Genomic DNA, 22,397 nt, shown 5'->3' with positions numbered 1-22,397 from the left:
CCAAGATGGCAAATTATAGTAAGTTAAATATTAGACATTATTTCAAAACACCCCATACATCATTTCTATATCGTCCTTCCTTAAGAACCAGAGCACCACAACATTTGAGACAAGGCACAATGAGAGCTGTACCAATGTCTACCAGCATTCCATACAGTAGACCCCCAACTTATGCGAGGGTTGTGTTCTCGCAACCCCCGCGTAAGTCAAATTTCACGGACAACTCCGGGGATCCAGGAAACTGATGAGGCCAGCAGCCCTGGTCAGTTTCTGGGCTCCAGCGAGTGGAGGGGAGCCTGGGACCAGGAGGTAGCCTGGCTCTGCACTTGCAGAGCCAGTAAACTGACCAGGGCTGCTGTCCTCTTCAGTTTGCCCGCTCCTGTCAGGGGTGGTAGCTGAGATCCTGAATCTTGGCTGCTGCCACTGACAGGAGCAGCTGCTGCCCTGACAGGAGCGGTTTCTCCTCTCCCGTCAGGGGTGGCATCTTGGCTGCTGCCCTGACAGGAGCCGGGAGACTGAACAGCGCAGCAGTACTGATCAGTTTCCCCACCACTGAGAGTCGTGTTAACCTGAGATACATCAACTTGAGTGTGCATAGTTAGGGGTCTACTGTATATAATTAAACAAAGGACCCTGTTAACATATTTACCCAAAGCATTACATATGGGAAAGATAAACCAAATAAGTTATTGACCCTGATTCAAGATGAAGGCCAATGCTGCAGGTCAGTACATAGACAAATGGTCTATGTATGATTCTTTTTGTCCTGCTTATTTTATTTTGATAAGCTTATCAGCCCCCGATATATAAACACCTTCCTTTGTATGGACAAAAAAGAAATTGCAGAAATACACTTACAAAAACACACTTTTAAAATCCATGAGTCCCTTTTCCACTAGATAAGCACCAAACCGAAAACATCCAGCATGGGTAAAATACATCATTGCTTGTGAAAGACCAAAAGTAAATCCAAAGATATGTGCCTTCTTCACTGAATTTCTGTAACAAAGGATGAATAATGTCACATAATGTATACATGTATTGTACAATCTTGTAGCACAAGTAGAAAGTCATTAAGAAGTCCTGATTCTCCAGGGAGTAAGACTGGTTCCAGTAGAGCAATATTCTGTTCTTTAAGACCCAACCAAACATGTCAAATATGATATGATGCTTTATGTTGCCTGTATTGTTGGGCTGATGAAACAGCTTTACTGCTCGGCAGTCTAAAAAACTACTCTATAATTCTGGAATTTGTTCCTTCAGTTTTTACCTGTGCAAGATTTCTCTGGCTTTTTGCCTGAATACACAATGAAGAAGTCCATGAACACATACAAAACTAAGACTCTGATTACAAAAATTGCTAAATGAACTAGTAAGTTTCTAGAACATACGCTGATGAGGACCAAAGCGAATAACAATAAATATCATACGGGATGTAAAGAAAAATTAATTTAATCAAAGACCAGAAACTACTGTGTTACAATTGTGTTTGAAGCAAAATATATGGCATATTTTTATTGTTAACACTGGGTTTGATGTAGGATCTTTTGTGATAAACTTGCACAGAATAAATTGTTTTAGTCTATTAATGAAAATTTTCATTCAGTTTGAAACCAACAAGTTAGCTTGATTTTTTTTAAAGTTTATATTTATTACCTGTATGGTACTTGCAAATTCTGTCCATACATAAATTCAAATTTTCTTTCCTGGGTCAAAGTTACAACAGTGCGAATATTTTCTATGGCTTCAGTAGCAATCTGCAACAAAGCATACACCCAGAAATAGAAAAATAAAACCACACTTCATTTTCTAATTCTGACCTGATAAAAAGAGCTTGGGATAAATGTTATAAAAATCATACAATTAACATTTTGAATGGTGATAAGTGAACGTCAGTGCTCAATTCTAAACAGCCTGATTTTCAGAAGGTGTATGTTCAGAATTTTTTGAAAAATCAACCCTCTTTAAGATTTCCCAAACTGGATATCCAATATTATTAGTCACTTTCAAAAATTACAAATTTTCAAAGGCACAGGTGTCAGTTTGGCACCTAAATCCTTTTGACTTTGCACCTTTGAAGGCCATAATAAAATAAAACAGCATGGGATTTTCAAAAGTGGCTAAAGGACTCAGGCAACCACCATCTATTAAAAGAGGACTTGGCTGGCTAGTCCCCTAGATGCTTTTGAAAATCCCACCAAGACTCCATAGTTTGTTGAAAATTATTTAATATGAAGATTCCATATATCAAAAGTGAAAGTGTAAGAACAGCCACAATGAGTGAGACCAATGGTCCCTCTAGTCCAGTATCTTGTCTTCTGACAGTGACCAGTGCCAGGTGCTTCAGAAGGAATGAAGCAAACAGACATCCTGTCACTCATTACCAGCTTCTAGAATGCAAAAGCAGATACCATCCCTGTGCATCCTGGCCATCCTCCACGAATTTATCTAGTTCTTTTTGAACCCCATTGAAGTCTTGGCCTTCAACATCCTGTGGCAAAGAGTTCACCAGGTTAACTGTGCACTGTGTGAAGAATTTTTTGTTTGTTTTAAATCTGCTGCTTATTATCATTTAGTGATTTCTAATTCTTGTGTTATGAGGAGGAGTAACTAACACTTTCTACATGTCAGTCATGATTTTATAGACCTACCATATCCCTCTTAGTGGTGTGTTCTTCAAGCTGAAACATCCTAGTTTTATTAATATTTCCTCATATGGAAGCTGTTTGATACCTTTCATCATTTTTGTTGTCCTTTTTATACCTTTCTCAATTTTAATATCTCTTCTGAGATAGGACAACCACATGTGAACAAACTATTCAAGATATGGGCATACCATGGATTTGTATAGAGGCAATATGATATTTTATGCCTTATTTTATAACCATGTCTTACTTATTCCATTCTATGATCTTTTTGTAGTATGGCATAATTAATTTGTAAAATTTTAGCTAAGATTTTTCCCCCTACATGCACACACCCCCATTACTGTGAAGATATAAATGATGCCACAAGGTGATCTGGAAATAAAAGTAGCAGAAGCACATAGAAATAGGTAAGAAAGTAACAGGAAAGGGGAATTAATAAGGGTTAAAAGTCAAATAAGTCAGGGTGAAACCCCAGAACAACTAATTTGGCTCTCTATTTCACCATATTCCTGCTTTTTCCACAGTTATTCCTAACACTGACACTAATATTCACTATTATGCAGAGGAAATCTAATTTCTCAAAAGAAAAGTTGTAATTTCTGATTAATCAATGAGGCTGGTTTGAATTGCTTCTGCAGTATGCAATCATGTAAGCAAAAGTACATTTTGTTTTAATTAAATTTATTCTTAATTAAATATGTATAATTCCTTACTAATCAAATTAGCTTATTTTAACAGTGACAAATGTTTAGTAACCTGTTAAAGACTTCAGGGTTTATAAATCATAGGCCTCCTACACTAAACAAAAGATAACTGAAATGAGTGTATTTAACTTTCATCTTTCAGCTGGATAAAACAATGGGAAAGAAAAGCTACAGTTTAATGGTACATTATTTTCCTTATTAGAGTAATTTTTTTCCCCTCCTAAACAAAAACAGAATAATTGCCTAGCTCAACTAGACATAAGAATATGTAGTGACAAAATGGTTTAACGGTAAGTCTAGATAATGAAAGTATTAAACAGGCTCACATCTAAAATACTGCCACTTAGACAACCCAGTCCAATGTTCAGGTTCCTGTGCAAAGAGAAACATGGACTTCCTTTAGGGTCTATTGGAAATTTGTACCATTTTGAAGCGTAGCGCTGAAAAAAATTACTGTAAAAATCCATTAATGAGGCTTCATCTTTGGCTTCCAAAGACTTTAGGTCAAATTTGCTCTGCTTTTAAGTAAATACATATATAAATTTCTATCTGCCAGCCTTTAAACTCGTCTTTGGTTCTGAGTTGTTTTCCTGGTTTAAAGTATCAGAGGGGTAGCTGTGTTAGTCTGGATCTGTAAAAGCAGCGAGGTGTCCTGTGGCACCATATAGACTAACAGAAATGTATGAGCATAAGCTGTCGTGAGCAAAGACCCACTTCATCAGATGACCTGCATCTGACGAAGTGGGTCTTTGCCCATGAAGGCTTATGCTCACACATTTCTGTTATTCTATAATGTGCCACAGGACCCCTCATTGCTTTTCCTCGTTTATGCATTTGCAAACAGGGTCTGAATATCTCCCCTGACACCTAGGCTGCTTCTACACTCTCCTGCTGGAGGTGCCATGATAATGAGGCAATTCAAGGCAGCCTAATGAGGTGCTAATGCGCATATTCAGTGCATTATTAGCATAATGGCAGCTGCATGAATTTTGATGTGCAGACTTCAAATTGCAGATTGATTGTGTAGATGGGGGCAGCTTCAAAATAAGCACCCCACTGCGACATTCCCTTACTCCCACAGAACTAGATTGGAATAAGGGAATGTCAAAGTGGGGCACTTATTTCAAAGCTGCCGCCATCTTCATCATCAATCTGCAATTTGAAGTCTGTTCATGCAGCCGTCATTATGCTAATGAGGCTCTGAATATGCACGCAAGCACCTCATTAGCTTGCTTTGAATTGCCTCATTACCATGGCACCTCCGACAGGAGAATGGTAGTGTAGCAGCAACCTGGGTATGCTCGCTGGTCTTTGACATCATCTTCCCACATTGCATTTTCCTCATTCCCCTCTCATTTTAAGCAAACTTCCATTTTTCCCATTGGAAGGGAAGAAAAGAAGGAGGGAAAAGGAGGGCATCCACAGAAATGGCAACAAAGTTAACAAATATTTCTTCTGCAACTGAATTTTCAACTGGACATCCACTGACTGTCCCCCCTACTCCCATGATTGCATCCAATCCCTGAAAACGACATAGAGGCACTGAAAAGCTTGAAGAAAGAAATGCTAATAAAGTTTTGGAAAAAAGAGAGTTGCTGGGGGAGGGTATTTGGTTTTCCAGTGCACTATAAGGCTTCTGTGCACAGGCTGTGTTCTCAACTAGCCATCCACTAACTGTCCCCTCTCCCATGATTGCATCCAATCCCTGAAAATAACACAGGGACAGATTGATTCTCAACTGGCCCTCCACCCACTCTTCCCTGCATAAAGGGGTGCAATATTAGAAGAAAGAGGATAGAAAAGTCTAGGGAAAAAAAGATTTTTGTCTTTCCTTTTCACTACACAGACATTGCCAACATGGGGGATGGCAGTGATATCTCATACACTGAACTTATAACAGAAACAGCAATCTCAACTGGCCCTTCACCTTGTGTTTTTTTTGTTTTTGTTTTTTTTGAGGGTGTGTGTGTCGGGGGGGTCAAAGCATGAATACAGACAGGAAATGTTAGGAAAAAGATTTTATAACAAAATATCAAACCAGCAGGTATCTGCAATGGGCAGCAAGTCCCTGTAAATATTTTTGGTGGTGGGGGTGCTCCAGGCTGCAGCTGCAGACCCAGCTGAAATGTTGAAGTAGTTGAAGTATGGACACAGGGGTCTTTCAGTGAGGGGCCAGTTGAAGTAGTCCCACCCAAAAATCTTAGCTGCCAGGGGAAATTTGCCCCAGCAGCTGCAAGCCCCTGAAAACCTTTTCTGCCCTAGGAGCCCTAACCACACACAAGCCAGGACATGGTGCTTCCTGGCAGCATGGTCAGCTCCAAACAGCAGGCTCATCCTTTTATTGGGCTGTGAGCTACTGACGTGATTTGGCTGAACATGGAAAAGACCCTGACTGTGGGGTGTCTCTGGGGGGAGGGATGGGAGTTTGCACACAAATGTAAACTGCTGAGAAGAAGTTTTTCAGCCTCTTATACAAGCACGAGCCCCACAACAGCTTTGCTGCCACGTGATGCGGCAGGGCAGAGGGCAGGGCAGGGCAGAGGCTGGCATCAAGCAGCACAGAAAAAAGTACCAAGTGGAGTCAGAACCATGAACTCCATGCAGGGGCTATTGATAATGGGTAAATGCGCTCACAGCACTAATAGCAAAGAAAGAAAGACATTTCTCAGGCTCACATACAAACATGACCCTACAACCACAGACTTCCTGGTCCTGATTTGAAATTCATGGTCCTCCTGTGACCTAATTTGTGCACACCTGGAGACCAGAGCCAGAGCGGAGCACTGAGAGGCATTGTGGTTTACATATGGGGCACCGTGGAGGCTTCGACACTGGCCTTTAATCAAACTTTTGAATTCAAGCTTGATGCTATACCCATAAGGTACCCATGCTATTATGATATTGATATTAGTGCTCCCTAAATTGAGCAGTGAAGACAGTCACATAGTAATATCGAGCTAACTGTCTTAAATTCAAATTTATATTGTAGTATAGATGCAGTTACAGACACTTGTCATGTAATCAGCCTAGCTGTCCTCTTCCGCTGCTCAAGCTGCCACAGCTACACTCTATTGTTAGCATGCTAGCTCGATGGCTACGTCTACACTAGAGTTTTTTTGACAAAACTTGGGGCATCTACATATAAAATGCATTTTGTTGACAGAGTGGGTCAAAAGATCAATCCTCTATTATATGTAGACGTCATCTGTCAACAGAAATATTGTCAGAACATCTCGTGCAACAGTAACTTCTGTAGACCGATGCTTCTGGTGTAGACACAGCCAATGAGCCCTGGCATTAATATGTTTCCTCAAGCTGGGACTCACACCCCAAACTTAAAGTGTAGATGCAACCCAAACATGTACTGGGTGTGGGTCATTATCCCAGGTAGTGGCACCTAGAAAGAATGACTCTCCTCTATAGTCTTATCTGAGAGGCAGCTGGCTTTTAGCTCACACTGTAGAGGCTCCTGCACTAATCTCCAGAGGTTCCAGGTTCAAGTTTTCCTGTTGACGGTTATAAGTAGGGTCATCTGGGATTATATAGGCATACCTACAAAGCTGTCCTTTGAGTGCAAAGTTAGGATACTCAAACTTGTAAGAGTTGAGGAACAAGGAGGCGATAGAACGGCTGCTCTGCTCCAAAGGAGTCTTGGTGTAAAGTGACTCCCACCTCTTTCAACAATGTCTTTTAATCTTTCCTTCTATTTTATTTCCCTTTTCCAGTCGGAAGGAAAGGAATGAAAAGATTAACTGGTAGATGACGTTAGTTACACTGTCACTCTCCTCTATTCTTGTGTCCTGGTTGGTGAAGATGTATGTACAGTTTTGTGCAGATAGATGGAAGAATGGAGAGATGTGCAACAAGCTGAAACGAAATGAAATCAAAAAAAGCAAAAAGGTGCCAGAAAAGAAAGACGGGAAGGACAAAAAATAAAGAAGAGACAGAAGAGGTACATAATCCCAAGAGCTTAGTGTATTCGGGGTGTTACCAAAATGTAAATAGTATCTCTTAGTTTTCAATTTTGAACTCCATATTGAGCAGAAACATCAACACGTGAAAAGAACAGAATAAATCAATGCAGATTTCAACTTCTCTAAGAGAGGATATATTCTTGATCCATTACTAAGCCCTGTTGAGCAGGATTCTGTCATAGACTATAAAAAAGATGCATGAGCTTCACTGCAACCCACCTTTCCTGCAGCTTCCAGTTCTTTTTTATCTTTTATTGCATGTCCAGACAACATTTTCATTTCAATGACGCTAGCTATAGCAATGACTGGCACAACAGCTAAAATCAAAAGGGTCAGCTGCCATCCATAGACCAGTGAGATAATAATTCCAGTTCCAAGGTTAGCTACGTTTTGGGAAATTACAGCCAGTCTGCCACCTGTAGCCTGTAATAGAACACAAACGAAACAATTATATTCCATAATTCTTCATGAAGCAACAACATAGACATTAGACATGAAAAATATTTGTGTTAGACTGTGTCTGGAAACCAGGCTTACCCCTCCCACATATCTAATCTACTTCTACATGTCACAAAAGTTAGAATATCTGCATATCCTTTAGGAGGCCCCTCCACCACCTAGATCACTTTTTTTCTGCTGTCATCTGCTTCTCCATCTCTCCCTCCGGTATCCATATGATCACATACGAGTCTACATTGCAATTTGCAGACCCTGTTACAAAAGCTGAATGGGGGCTATGTCTACCCTTGCTCCCCACTTCGAAGGGGGCATGAATATGCAGCACTTCATTAGGCTAATTCTCCCCCGCAGCAACCTTGAAGTGTCAAACTTTGGAGTGCCGGCATGCCGTGTAGCTGCAAGCACTTTGAAGTGCCTTTACTCTCCAAAATTTTGACACTTCGAAGTTGCCGTGGGGGAGTGTTAGCTTAAAGAAGTGCTGCATATTCATCAGCACACTTGATTAGTAATCTCTGATCAGGCTGATTACCACGCCCCCTTTCAAGTAGGGGGCAAGTGTAAACATAGACTGGGAGTATATTAATGTCGTATTTTTGCATTTACAGCTGTAACTTCAAATCTGCCAGAATCATGCAATTACCCAGCTGATGGAGGGGGAGTTTGAACTAACCTTTTTTTTTCATTATTTAGATCTTAAAACACTTAAACATGTGCTTAACCTTTATGTATGTGAGTAGTTCCACAGATATCACTGACTACTGAAACCCTTAAAATGATGCACAAATTAAAATGGTTTCTTGGACTGGGATCTTATTACTGGGATACTATGGTCATAGAGGCCACATACAAACCTGATGATATTAGATAGGTAATTTTAAATGGATTCCTTGACTAAATCAATTATAGTTCATTGGAGTCATAGTAGAGATAACAACACTGAACAGTAATAAATCTATAAGCACTAATAGTTTTCTAGAATACTATACTGTAACTATAGATCATATGGTCTATCGTTATAAAATAAATTGGTACGACATCCAAAACCTTTCAATAATTAACACTTTTCAACGGCCACCAAAATTAGCATTGCTATCAAGCAAATCAAATCCATAATGCAGCTTAACTATTGGCTAACCCAAATACAAAAAACACCAAAGCAATGTATGCTACATACCCCTTTCACTTGTGAGGCATCATTAGCAAGTCTTGTAGTCAGTGCTCCAGTGTTATTTTTAGGATCATCAAACCAGCTGATGTCCTACAAAATGACATGAAACATATTTACTAGGAACTGAAAATATATAATTTGCTTTCCATAAACTGTAAAATAAATGAAAAATTAGGAATGCAAAAGATAGTTGAATTCAGTTTGGGTTATAAGAGGAATGCAGAGTTTTAGTGCTTTAGAGTTAATCAGTTTCTTAGCCCTGATTGTGTAATAAATGTCAAAATATGAACTATTTTATAAGTCAATGAGTAAATTAACTGAAGCTGTAAAAGCCAGTAATCTGCACCAACAATAGCATTGTGTTTTCTCATGCTAACTGCAATTTCAGCAGGTATCATCCCTGTAAATGAACTAGGCATGAATTATTTTTGGTAATCAGGTCTGCACAGACTATTGTTATGGAATTTGCTACCTTGAGTATAATTTGAAAGTGACACAATGTAAAAACTGTTAAAGAGATTATTAACTCAGATTAGTGTGGCATTTCTTCTCTGAAATAGGTAAAACAAGTCTGTTAGGTGTTTTATCATATAGTAAACAGCTGTGAAATCTACAGAACATAACATGAGTCTACTTTCAAAAGTCTCTGAATTTTGAATACTGCTGACAAATCTTTATGTAGTTGGAGAAAGAATCTGTGAGATGTCTATATAGGGCTGGAAAAATAATGAGAACCCCTGTACCAAAACCTGAAAACAGTACCCTATTGCATTTTGCAGAAAGGGCTAACTGGCCATATTTTCCTTTATATCTTTGAAGCAATATGAGCTCATATATTTAGGGTGTTAATTAGGGAATGATTGTAAAGCACTCAGTGATAGATCCCAATGAAAAACATACTAATTCAAGATTAAGGTGAGATACGTAAGAACCAGGAAAGTCAGAAAATATAAAAGGTAATTCTTCATAAGAACATTATTTCATCTACATTGATGTGTAAAAATGTAATTCCTTACCCTGAATGCAGCTGAAGCACATGTATAACTTTAGTCATATGATCACACTATTTGCAAGATGTGGTCCATTATTGTAATGATCACAGTTGGAAGAAGCTTTTCAGTCAAATAGTAGATTCGACAAAAAGTGCAGTTACAATTCAGGTAAGCAACCAAGTTATTTTTAGGGTGATGGACAGTATTCATTGTAACAGGTCAAATTTGATGACTAGTTTCAATTGAATAAATAATGGCGGGGAGGTGATGGTGGAATGAAATTGTCAAAACAAATCAAAACATTTAATTTTGAAATATCATTTTGAAACCACGTTTGAAAAGTTTCATTCAACCTGAATGAAAATTCAGTTTTGGCTAGAAAAAACAAGTATTCAGTTCCAGTAATAATATAGATAGGCCAAATAAAATGCTTAATTTTTACAGTTCGACTTTTTTTGTTTTAACATATGTAACCAGTGGGGATGATAGCCTCTCCAGGCTGCTGGACAAGGCTGAGGGAGGGGCTATGCTCCATGTCCAGGAAAGGGTGGGCCTTGTCAGGAAGGGACAGGGCTAGGGGCAGCCTTTAGCACCAGCCAAACTGCAGGACACTGCACCCCCCAAGCCATCCGTGCTGCCTGGAGCTAGCCACATGGCACTCTGGCAGTGATTTAAAGGGGCTCTGGCTGCTGTCACTGCCACGGTAGCAGTGGTGGCATCTGGGAGTTCTGTGTCCTTTTGTATCACCAGGTCCTGGAGCAGTTGCTCCCTTTGCCTGCCCCTTTCCCTGTCAGTGGGACTGTAACCCTGGCTTTGGGTAAAGCAAACATCAGCTTTACATTGCCCTTTTTTTTAATGAATTGGAAAGATAATAAATAAATTGCCTACACAAGTTACAATTTAAAATGGTTCCAGGTAGCTCTTGAAGCTCACTGCACATTCAGATGAGTGGGGTGCCGTGGAAAGAGTTTGCTGAAGTGGCTGGAATGAGGAAGGGGTGGAGTTCCTCTTCTGCAAGGATGGGCTTAAAAGGAAGCAGCGATCAGAAAAAGCAGATGAGGGGGGCAGCAACAGAAAAAATAGGTATTTGGCTGCCTGAGAGCAGATGCGTTAGAGTAGGAAGAGAGTAGAGGGAATCCCTTAACTCCAGTACCTCAGTAGTCAAAGCTGCAGGCAGTGCCATCTGATCCCAGAAGGTACAACTAACAGAACCATACAAAGAGAGCTGGGATGACAGATAAAGGGCAGGGTCAAGGTCCTTCACATTCCCGCCCAATGGCTAGTAACTGGAAACTGGTGCAGTGGGAGTGCATACCTCAGGCTTTTAAGATGTTCTGTAAAGCCTGCTGCTGAGCATGCTATCATCAGGATCTCCAAGGAGCATTAGACCTCCTGCTGTTCTATGAACTGAGACAATGACTTCAGTAATATGGGAGTTCCATAGGATTGTTACTCTTACCTGGGTCTAACTTTTAAGAAGGACTTGATTCAATCTCAACTTGCTTGAGTGCAATCAGATGAGCAAATTTTATCACTTGTGGCAATAAATTGATTATGGATCCTAACGCACAGGTGCATTTATTTGGTGGTGAAAAATTTCACACTTTGAACAAGAATCTGAATTTTAAAGTCACGCTCTGACAGTGCATACTGTGCTCTGAGTAAAGTGACCAGATATCCCAATTTTCTAGGGACATACTCAATATATGGGTTTTTGCCTTATGTAGGTGCCTGCTACTCCAAACCTCTTGTCCTGATTTTTTGCAGTTGCTATCTGATCATCCTAGCCTGGAGTCATAATTAAACCATATCAACACTCAAAAACCTGCTCTTATTTAACTAAGCAAGACATCCCTCTTGTGTAGACACTCTTAACTTGGGTCAAAAGTGCCCGATATGACTTGAGCTAAAATCAAGGTAAGTCTTTTTTAAACTGATTTTCGTGCCCTCACAAAGCACTGAAAACTGATTTAAATAATTCAGTGTAGGTTTTGGGTAGACCAGGTCATAGTATTACTTGATTCATTAGGGTTTTGTTAACCACCTAAACAAAATGGATACATTCAATTCTGGAAAGCTAACTACGTATTAATCTTACCTGTCTAAGCATTGCTTTAAATGCCATGAATCGAAGTCTCATTGTAAGGATCTCTCCAGCTTTCCCAAATGTGAAACCCTTGGAGAAGAAACACAGTTGTTATTACATAATTAAAATTATTTTTGACATTATCAAATAAGCACACAAATATTTGTCTCTATGTAGGCAAAAATCACGTTTTAGATTACACAATATCTTAGCTATAAACAAACAAAACCTCTAAACGATAGAGTTACTAATTTTGATGGATAACAGATTTAGAGCATAGGGGCTGGAATTCTTAAAAATGTACAGCAGAGGCAAATTTTTCTGCATTGCTCTGCTGATGTGCTGCAAGGAGCAGTTTTCTGTCATGACTATGTGGGCTTTCAGTTAAAAGGCACTGGGTGAAATCCTGGCCCATTGAAGTCAATGGCAAACTTCCTATCAACTTCACTGGAGTCAGGATTTCATTCTTAGTGCCTCCATTGCAAGTACCAAAATCATCCAGTCCTAAAACATCAACAGTGCTTTTTCTGTCATGACATTAACCTTTGTCAATAGGTCTATTGTCATAATTTTGATTTCTACACTTTCTACCCAGTTGCAACTGAGAAACTTCTCTACAAATCTCCTGCTAATATGCTCTTAGAATCTATTGAAAACATTTCTACAGTTGGGAAATGTTAGTGTTTTAATATTAAACTTGCATTCATATATTGATTGCTCTATATGATATAAAACAAAATTACTATGACACTTATAATGACTAAGTATTCATTTTTCCAGTTTTAATTTTTTGAAATGACAGATTAATTATGTCAAAATTACCAGAAGTATGATTCTCTTTTAAATATAACTGTACTCCTTCAAATGTACATTTTTGCATGTAGGTTGTATAAAACACCTTATAAAATGGATACATCTTTGTATTGATTTCTTCTACCTACTTTCGGAGTGCTGTGTCACCCAATACCTTTGTCATATGCTTAATTTATAAGATCCTCCCCAAATTTTCCACAACACAAACAAGAGGAAGAGCTCAGACAACATGGCAACATAGAGAATATCTACTGAGATTGAACAACAACAGTTGGGATACTGGGGTAGAAATTTTGTCCCAAGACAGAGTGAAGTGGAGGAGACTTGTACGTGACTTATGATCTACCTGGAGTACAAGAGTTTTAAGTCAAGTCCCCAAATTTATAAAAAAGGCTAACCTTTATTGCAGGTCAAACCTACTGCATTTGTGTGTATACACACATAATTAAATTTTCAAGACTCAAGCTCTTGGGTGCATCCATATATAAAGAGATGTTTGTGCATGCTAATGTGTGTACATACTTTGCAGGTGAATCTCTAGTATCATATTATGTAAAATTTAGCTCATTCTCTATTTTAAAAAAAATTAGGACCAAATTTCAAAATCTCTCTTAATTTACACTCATATAATTTCTACCATCGTTACACTCAACTACTCTAATCAGGAAAGGCGACCCATAATACTAGGCACAGCATAAATACAAGGAAGAGCAATTCCCTATCTCAAAAAGTTTGGAGTCCAAGGCCCAAATCATTCAAGCTGTTCTTTGTGGAGAGATCCCTAACCTGCACACAACCCCACTGACTGCAGTTTAAGCTCTAGGTGGGCAAAGAGGTCCACCTTTGCCATCCTGTACATGAATATTGCATTTTCCAGATAAAAACGTGATTCTGCATGTGTGAAAATGGTGCATGCATAAATTTGCTTGTGGAAGTTTAGCCACATTTTCAAAAAAATAGTTTCTAAAAGCATTTAACTTGTGATAAATAAAGGAAGCATTCTGTGGTGAAAAGTATTGCAATGTACTGTTACCAGATTAGTATCTGAAGAATTTACCTCTATTTAGCCTTAACATTAAGTGCACAATAAACTTCTCCATGCTCACTTTAAGTCCACGTGTTACTGGCAGTGTATTACAAGTTATTTTTCTCCTTTGTTACAGGATTGAAATACATAGAAAACTTAATATTTTTAGTTCTAGCTTCTAAAATAATGTAAACAAGTATATTAAGGGTACAACAATAAAACCTACCTGAAGAAAAAAAGTAAATAAAGAAATTATCCCAAGTGCTAAAAACAGCAATGAATACAAGTTGGCTTGGTTTCTGACAATGGTCTTGTCGCTTTCTGTAAAAATCTGGTAAAGAAAATTCAAAGTTCATTTTACTTAATTAAATTATCTATGTAACTTCCCCTATTACAGTGCTTGTATGTGTATACACATATATGTTTGAATTAGGGCAGCATCCCCAACCTGAAATAGTAATAACAACTAAGAACATGGTTTTTGTTTCAGAATCCCCACTATAAAAATTGCTGCAATTATACTGCATACCCACGTACAAACTAAATATATGTATTAAACATGATTAAAGGAATAACAAGTACATTTGATGTTGGGTCAAGGTTGCTTTGAGGTTTGTAACTGTCTTGTAATTCAGTGAATTAGTAAAATGAGATAAAAATTCTGAATACTTGATTTCTCTTCCTGTGGGAGATGTTGTTGAAGAGCCATGTTTCTGGCATCTTTATTTTATGCTGCTATAAACTCAAGAAGCCAGTGATTCAGTTGTCTACTGTATAATTACTCCTTGTACTAAGAAAGATTTCCCTTATTCTGATCATTCACATCACGTTATTGTTTTTGTTTCACTTTATTTCTGGACATGGTTTTCTTCCTAGGCTAGATTGTGGTTCAGCATCTACAGATGTACAAGTGGAGGGACTGGGTTAGCATGGGTCACAGCTGAGCCTCATTCCACTGCAGACCTGCATCTCTGCCGTTTGTATTCCCCAGGAGAAATTTGGAATGAGTCAACTGGAATTCCTCCTAAAGAATCCTCTGCATCAAGGCATTTTACCTTATCACCTATTACTGAGCTTCCCAATGCAGGACTCCATGTTAAGGCACAATCTAGACGTTGTGCAGTCATCAAATTGTAATATTTCTCTGTGTTGTATAAAGAAACTTAAGTGGCATTGAAGTCAAAGTTAGAAGTGGATGATGCAGTTTATTGCATATTTTGTTGGACTTACCCCAATAATTTCTGAAAATATTATTGCAAATGCAGGTTGCAAAGCACCATTGATAATTGAAGCTAAAGTTCCAACTACAAAGTAAGGCCATTCAGGTTTGTTCAGCTTCATAATTTTCAGAACTGAAACTGGAGGCACATCTTCATCCTGGAATATATGATTCTCATTAGAACAATTGTGTAACACATCAGCGGAAAGTGGAGGGAGAGAAGGCATGTGGATTGTCAATTACATACTCCCAGCTTCCATCCTGGGTACCCAAAACTATTTTTTTAATACCACACAGTAATTCTGTCTGCTACTTAGTCCACAGTGACTATGTCTACACTAGAGAATTTTGTAGATGAAATTCGGTTTTTGTAGACAAAACTTGTGGACTGTCTACAGACAAAAGGCATTTTGTAGACAGAATCTGTCAACAAAGCTGTGTAGATGCTCCAGGAGGCCCTTTTGTCAACAGAGCAGATCAAAAGATGGATCCACTTTTGTGTGTCGACAGGATCTGTTGACAGAAGGTCTGTCAGAACATCTCTTCTGACAGTAACTTCTGTAGACAGATGCTTCTAGTGTAGATGTAGCCAATAGTAATATCTGAAATAAGATACAGAAAAAGACAAATGTGTCATTAGAACAAGTCTATACTAATTTTGACAACCACATTTTGAAATTTATGTTGCAGGTTTACACACAAAATTCCTATTGTCTTCAGTGAGGCTGATGAGATAAAAGGTGCAGTGTTAGGACCACTTTGTTTGCTTTTGACTGGGCATTTGGTGGTATTTGTTGGCTCTGACTGGATTATTCCTTACAAACAATTTGTTTTCATTGTCCACAACTAGATCATAATTTTTACCAATGTTGCAGACAACAAAATGTTTGTGGCAAGTACAGTGTTGCTGACAGTCGTGGTGGGCTCAGGGGGCAAGGTGGAAGAGGAACCCATTTTCCCACCCCTGGAGGGCAGAAGGAGCAGGGCTCAAGACAGTTCTGCTTTCCCGACACCGCCATGTGCCCTCAGAGCTGCATGCAGAGCAGTGGCACAGCACTCAGCAGCATTTCAAAGGGCCCCAGAGCTCCAGCTGCCACTGTTGCTACTTCGGCAGCTGTAGTGGCCAGAGCTCTGGGCTCCTTTGAAATGCTGGGTCTGGGGGCAATTGCCCCATATGTCCCATCCCCATTGGCAGACATGAGCCAGTATAAATTCATATATCTGATACCCAGAGAATTTTCTAGGTGAATTGTATGAGTGATTACATGGTTGTTTCTGATCCATAACTATAGGATTTAACCTAGACAGACAACTTCAAGTAATTCTGTTCCACAATTTAACCATTTTCCCCCCATGATTAAATTAAATCTGAGCTAGGACTTAAATTCTTTCCATAAACTTTTATACAAACCAAACTTCTTATTGTTTGTATGAATGTTTATGCCAAAGAGGTCAGGAATATGACAAGGTCAAAATGTGATTCAAACTTGTCATATTTGTTCCAAAAATTTTGCCTGCCCTTATTCACTCAGGCCTCACAGCAGACTAACTTGTTAACAAGCATCCTTAGATGTTTTTATCACGTGCTGAGATGTTGATCCACTCTTTGTATGCAAAGTCTGTACATTAAACATTTATTGTTATCCCTTCAGCAACATCTTTCCACCTCTCCTATGCCAGAATGAGTGAGCTCTCTGTACACTTGGAATGTTCTAATAGGTGGGAAGATCAATTCTATCTGCATACATACTGTTCCACAAAGATAAAAGGATACTAGAGGCTGTGTAATAAAAGAAAAATATTTCAAATGAAGACACATACAGGTTGAACAGTTTTCACATCAAGGCCATCATCCTGTATTTCTGACTTCTTGGTGCTTTTTCGTGTTGATCGCCTTCTCAAGCTATTTCCTTTTGATTCTTTCCATGCAGCTTTGGTGGTGTTTTCAGATGCTTCTTCTGACTGAACTTCAGTTTCTATTGTCTGCAATGGGGTACAGTATCGTGCTAAGAAATTATTTTTAATATAATGTCTTGAAATTCCAAATGATGATTAAACTTGAGAGTAACCAAAACCACTGTTAAATAAATGGAATAATGGACAGGTCTGAAACATATGTGGCACTCTAGTGGTTATAAATCTGACTGTACTTCTGAAGATCCTTTCTTCTCATAGTAACAGAGAGTAAGCCGTGCTAGTCTATACACTATCAAAACAAAAAGCAGTCAAGTAGCACTTTAAAGACTAGCAAAATAGTTTATTAGGTGAGCTTTCGTGAGACAGACCCACTTCTTCAGACCATAGCCAGACCAGAACAGACTCAATATTTAAGACACAGAGAACCAAAAACAGTAAGCAAGGAGGACAAATCAGAAAAAGACAATCAAGGTGAGCAAATCAGAGAGTGGAGGGGTGGGGGGGAAGATCAAGAATTAGATTGAGCCAAGTATGCAGACAAGCCCCTATAGTGACTCAGAAAGTTCCCATCACGATTTAAACCACGTGTTAATGTGCTGAATTTGAATATAAATGTCAGCTCGTCCACTTCTCTTTCTAAAACGGAGCGATATCTTCTCTTCAGTAACACACATACCTTGAGGTCATTGACAGAATGCCCCATGCCATTAAAATGTTGACTAACTGGTTTGTGGATCTGGAGTGTTTAGCATGTTCTGCCACTCTTATTCACACTCGGTAGAATCTAATGCCTCAAGTACACAAGACAGTTTTTTAAATAAAGTATGGTTTATTAAGCTTATTTCTTGTTTGAGATCCATTACACTGAGTGAAAGAGAAGTAAAATGGGTTACACCCATGTTAAAACTATTTCCATTGTCTGAGTGGTGAAGAAGAGCCTTTTTGTAAATGCAAATCAGGCTCATTGTGAGTAAAGATGTCAGAAGTGAGTTCTCAGTGGGCATATTTCCAAATACTGAAGAAGGAGAAGCAAAATCTGACAACTAGTACAGAACGCTATGAAGATTCTGGAAGTAAGAGACAAAGAAGATGAGAAAAATGGACCAGATTTAAAATTAATTATGGGGATCAGATTCACTTGAGGCATTGGTAAGTTAAATAGGTGCCTAAGAATTCAAAGTGTTGATAAGAACTAGAACTGGACTCAATTTGTCTTTACTTCTCCTCATTAGTTTTTCTTACATTTAATCCAATATTCTTAAGACTTTTGGTCTCAAAATTCTCTTACTCATTTCCATTTTTTGCAATGATCCTGTGCATATTTTTCCACAGTTATGTGATTTAGTACCTTTCTGTTTCAAGCAACACGTCCCACTCTTTCTTATACAACTTCATTGTTAATTTAATGTTGTGAGGTTGGGGCTTGTTTGAAAAAATCAGATATGATAAGATCAACAACATAGAACATCATAGCCCTGTCCACATTGCAGCAAGCTTTTGATAGATAATCTTCCGGAAGATTGATCTGTTCTTTTGATGGAGACTGTCCTACAGCTCCGTCTCTTTCGAAAAAATAGGCCAGGGACCAAAAAATCTGGTGCCTTGAAGACTGCTCTTTCAAAAAAGGGCCCACAGAGTGTCTACATACGTTTTTTTTGAAAGACTTTTTGGAAAGGAGGTGCTTTTCCTAATCTGGGAGTGGAAGACAGCTTCTGGAAGAAAAGCCGTGTTCGTACAATTTTGGATTAAAAGAGTGCATTTTGTGTGTGGATCCTCCAGGAGTTCTTTCAAAAAAGGACCTGATTTTCTGAAAGAACTTACTAGTGTAGATGCGACCAGTGAAACTTAGAAGATAGGTTACAAGAAAACTACCTGCATGTTGACAAGTTTGGCGTAAATTCCATCCATTTTCATCAGTTCATGATGGGTCCCTTGTTCTTTTACAACTCCATCTTCAAATGCAGCTATAAGATCTGCATTACGGACTGTAGACAAACGATGAGCTACTACAATGGTGGTGCGGCCTTCCCTGGCCTAGACATTGCATAAAAATAGATTAAAAACTTGTACATATATATTTTTCATTTCCCATATACAGACAATTGAAATACTTTGAATGAAAATTTTCCCATTGTAAATTGTGGTTGTGGAAAAAATTAAATCTTTCACGTGAATGTCAATTTTAACATTTTTTTTCAATTTCTGAATAGATAAACTGAAAGAAAAACTCAGTTTAAACAAAGCGTTTTTGTATCGTATGTAGATCCAGAAAAAAATCTTATTTCAGTATTTCAAAATACTCTGTTTTGATCAAAATATCTAAATATTTCTGTATCAACATTACCAATTTTTTTTAATTTTGATATTTCAACTTTTTGTTCCAATTGAAGACAAAGTAATTTTGAAGTGTTGAGGTTTCCTGGGAGAGGAAAACCTGGATTCTCCTAGCAGCTCTACTTCAAAGCACTTTACAAACTTTAAATAATTGAATTCTAAAAGTCCTAATTTTGCAACCCTTACTAAAACTAAGTGAAAGCTACACATGTAACTCTCTAAAACTGTCTCTATAATGTTACTTCAATTACCACCTAATTTTGGAGCTGTGTTATTGTCACAAATAATCTACCAAATAAACATTCAGGGACTTAGTTAGTTTAAATACCAAATGAAAAAAGGCTTTAAATTAGGGCTGTCAAGTGATTTAAAGTTAATCATGATTAATCCCACAATTAAAAAAAAACTATGATTAATTGTACCATTAAACAACAATAGAATACCATTTTAAATATTTTGGGTGTTTTCTACATGTTCAAATATTTACTTTAATTAGAACACAGAATACAAATTGCATAGTGCTCAGTTTACATTTATTTTTGATTACATATACATGCACCACCATGGGGGAAGGTGGACCTGGGGGCACTGAGAGCAGCTGGGGGGAGAGGGGCCAGTGCATTGAGGAGGGCGGACATGGGAGCAGATGGGGGTAGTGGGTTGGGGAGGGTCCTATGGTGATGGTAGCTGGGGGGAGGGGCAGTGAAAGGTGGGGAGGAGGGTCCTGGGGATATGAGGTCATTGCTCCGCAGGGAGCTATGGTGACTCGTGGTGACAGAGAGGTATGAAGTAGTGGGATCCTTAACCACATTCTCCACATCCCACGGCCTTGTGGGTTATCCTGGGATGGACAAAGGCTAAGGGAGTAAACCCTGACAGAAAATCCGGAGTGGAGTCCGAAGGCGGTTCGGTGTCAACTTCTGGCACTGTCCCGGCAACTCCTGCAGCTGAGCTGGTACCAGATGTGGAGGTTATCCTCTTCTTTGGACTATATCAGTAAGGCCGAGAGGGGGACGCTGGTGTCTGGGCAGCCCAGAGTCTCCATAATAAGTGCCCAGGCTCACATCTGGAGAGTTACTCCGGCATCGCTGAATGGCGTTGCATCAACACGGGAGGCAACAGTTACTGGTTATAAGCTCTTGCTCGACTGGCGTAGAGAGCGAGTGCCAGGGGTTGCCTTCGACGGTGGGAGAGATCCTCGCATCTCACTGGACAGTCACCGCCCGCTTCAAGCTGGGCAGCCCCTAGCCAATAGGGTACTGTCCTGCCACAGTTCACCTGCCCCACTGGGTGCATGAGGCTTAAGGTTCCTGAACCTGACAAGTGACTGAAATTTGGGCACCAGGCAAACCAATAAGAAAATCAACAAGAAATGAGAAACATCAACAATTTAAGCTTGCTTGCTGGAATGTGCGGACCATGCTGACTGGCTTGACTGAAGATCTTCAGGCCATCAATGACACCCGCAAGACCGCTGTCATCAACGAGGAACTGAAGAGGCTCAGAGTTGATATCGCTGCACTGCAAGAGACGCGACTTGCAGATTCAGGATCTCTAAAGGAAAAGGACTACACTTTTTTCTGGCAGGGTAAAGCCCAAGAAGAACCCAGAGAGCATGGTTGGCTTTGCTGTCAGAAACACCCTTCTACAAATGGTGGATTTAGTCATGGGCGGATCAGGAAGACTTCTTCGGATCATGCTTCAAACTTGTGCCGGTCCTGTCCACCTGATCAGCGCTTATGCTCCAACCCTGTACGCCACACCAGAAGTAAAAGACAAGTTCTATGACATGCTTAGTGCTGCTGTAGCGCAAATACCTGCTCGTGAACAACTGTACATCTTGTGACTTCAATGCAAGAGTTGGAGCTGATTGGGCCTCATGGCCTTCCTGCTTAGGACACTTCGGTGTGGGAAAAATGAATGACAATGGACAGCGTCTCCTTGAACTGTGCACGTACCACAATCTGTGCATCACAAACACATTCTTCCGAATGAAGCCACAGCACAGTGTTGTGGAGACACCCATGCTCGCAGCACTCGCATCAACTAGATGTGGTCATCACTAGGCGTAATAACCTCAAAAACATCCTTCTGACACGCAGCTATCATAGTGCTGACTGTGATACAGATCACTCGCTAGTTTGCTCCAAGCTCAAGCTGAGACCCAAGAAGCTGTACCGCTCTAAACCTGCTGGAAGGCCCCGCATTGACGCCAGAAAGACGGCAAACTCGGAGAAAGCTGAAAAGTTCAGAGAGACCCTCCCGGAAAATCTGCGCAGTGGCCCTGGGGGCGCCGATGTGACATCCAAATGGCAACATCTGAGGGATACAGTTTACAACACGGCCTTGTCGGTGTTTGGAAGAAGAGCTAGAAACACGAACGATTGGTTCGAAGCTAACTCCAATGAGATGATTCCAGTCATTGAAAAGAAGCGCGCTGCACTCCTGGAGTACAAACGTTCACCAAGCCAGAGTACCCAGCAAGCACTTAGAGAGGCCAGAAGAACAGTACAGCAGACAGCCAGGCACTGTGCCAACAACCACTGGCTCCAGCTATGCAGCAGCATCCAGACCTGTGCCGACTTTGGTAATCTCAGAGGAATGTACGAGGGTATGAGGAAGGCATTAGGACCCACCCAGAACAAGACGGCACCTCTGAAATCCAAATCTGGTAAAGTCATTGCTGACAAAGCCAAACAGGTGGAGCGCTGGGTTGAGCACTACTCCGAGCTGTACTCATGCGAGAACGTTGTGGTTGACGTAGCCCTCGATGCCGTCGAGCTCCTACCAGTAATGGACGAACAGGATCAAGAACCGACTGTGGATGAACTGAAGAGAGCCATGGACAGCATTGCAGCAGGAAAGGCCCCTGGTCACGATGGTATACCACCAGAGGTAATCAAATGTGCCGCGGACACACTCCTGGAACCCCTACATGAGCTACTGTGCCTGTGCTGGAAAGAGGGTGAGGTTCCACAGGATATGCGCGACGTTAACATTGTAACATTGTATAAGAACAAAGGAGACAGAAGCGACTGCAACAACTACCGTGGAAT

At 39.8% G+C, this 22,397-nt stretch overlaps 1 protein-coding gene across 1 annotated transcript in view; it reads right to left on the bottom strand.

The window, feature by feature from the left end:
- ABCB1 (ATP binding cassette subfamily B member 1) overlaps window positions 1-22,397 on the bottom strand; it is a 160,011-nt gene that overhangs the window by 19,349 nt on the left and 118,265 nt on the right. Inside the window, exons 17-25 of the mRNA XM_074985502.1 lie at window positions 18,880-19,041; window positions 16,912-17,073; window positions 15,102-15,248; window positions 14,098-14,202; window positions 12,044-12,121; window positions 8,960-9,043; window positions 7,546-7,749; window positions 1,657-1,757; window positions 859-999 (exon numbers count right to left, since the gene is read on the bottom strand). Of these exons, the coding sequence (XP_074841603.1) occupies window positions 859-999; window positions 1,657-1,757; window positions 7,546-7,749; window positions 8,960-9,043; window positions 12,044-12,121; window positions 14,098-14,202; window positions 15,102-15,248; window positions 16,912-17,073; window positions 18,880-19,041 (1,184 nt within the window). The remainder of the gene's footprint in view (window positions 1-858; window positions 1,000-1,656; window positions 1,758-7,545; window positions 7,750-8,959; window positions 9,044-12,043; window positions 12,122-14,097; window positions 14,203-15,101; window positions 15,249-16,911; window positions 17,074-18,879; window positions 19,042-22,397) is intronic.

Source organism: Carettochelys insculpta, chromosome 2, assembly GCF_033958435.1.
Source record: "Carettochelys insculpta isolate YL-2023 chromosome 2, ASM3395843v1, whole genome shotgun sequence".
NCBI classification, from domain to species: domain Eukaryota; kingdom Metazoa; phylum Chordata; order Testudines; family Carettochelyidae; genus Carettochelys; species Carettochelys insculpta.
The sequence above is the reverse complement of the archived record's forward strand: the minus strand, read 5'-3'. Positions and strand labels throughout refer to the sequence as shown.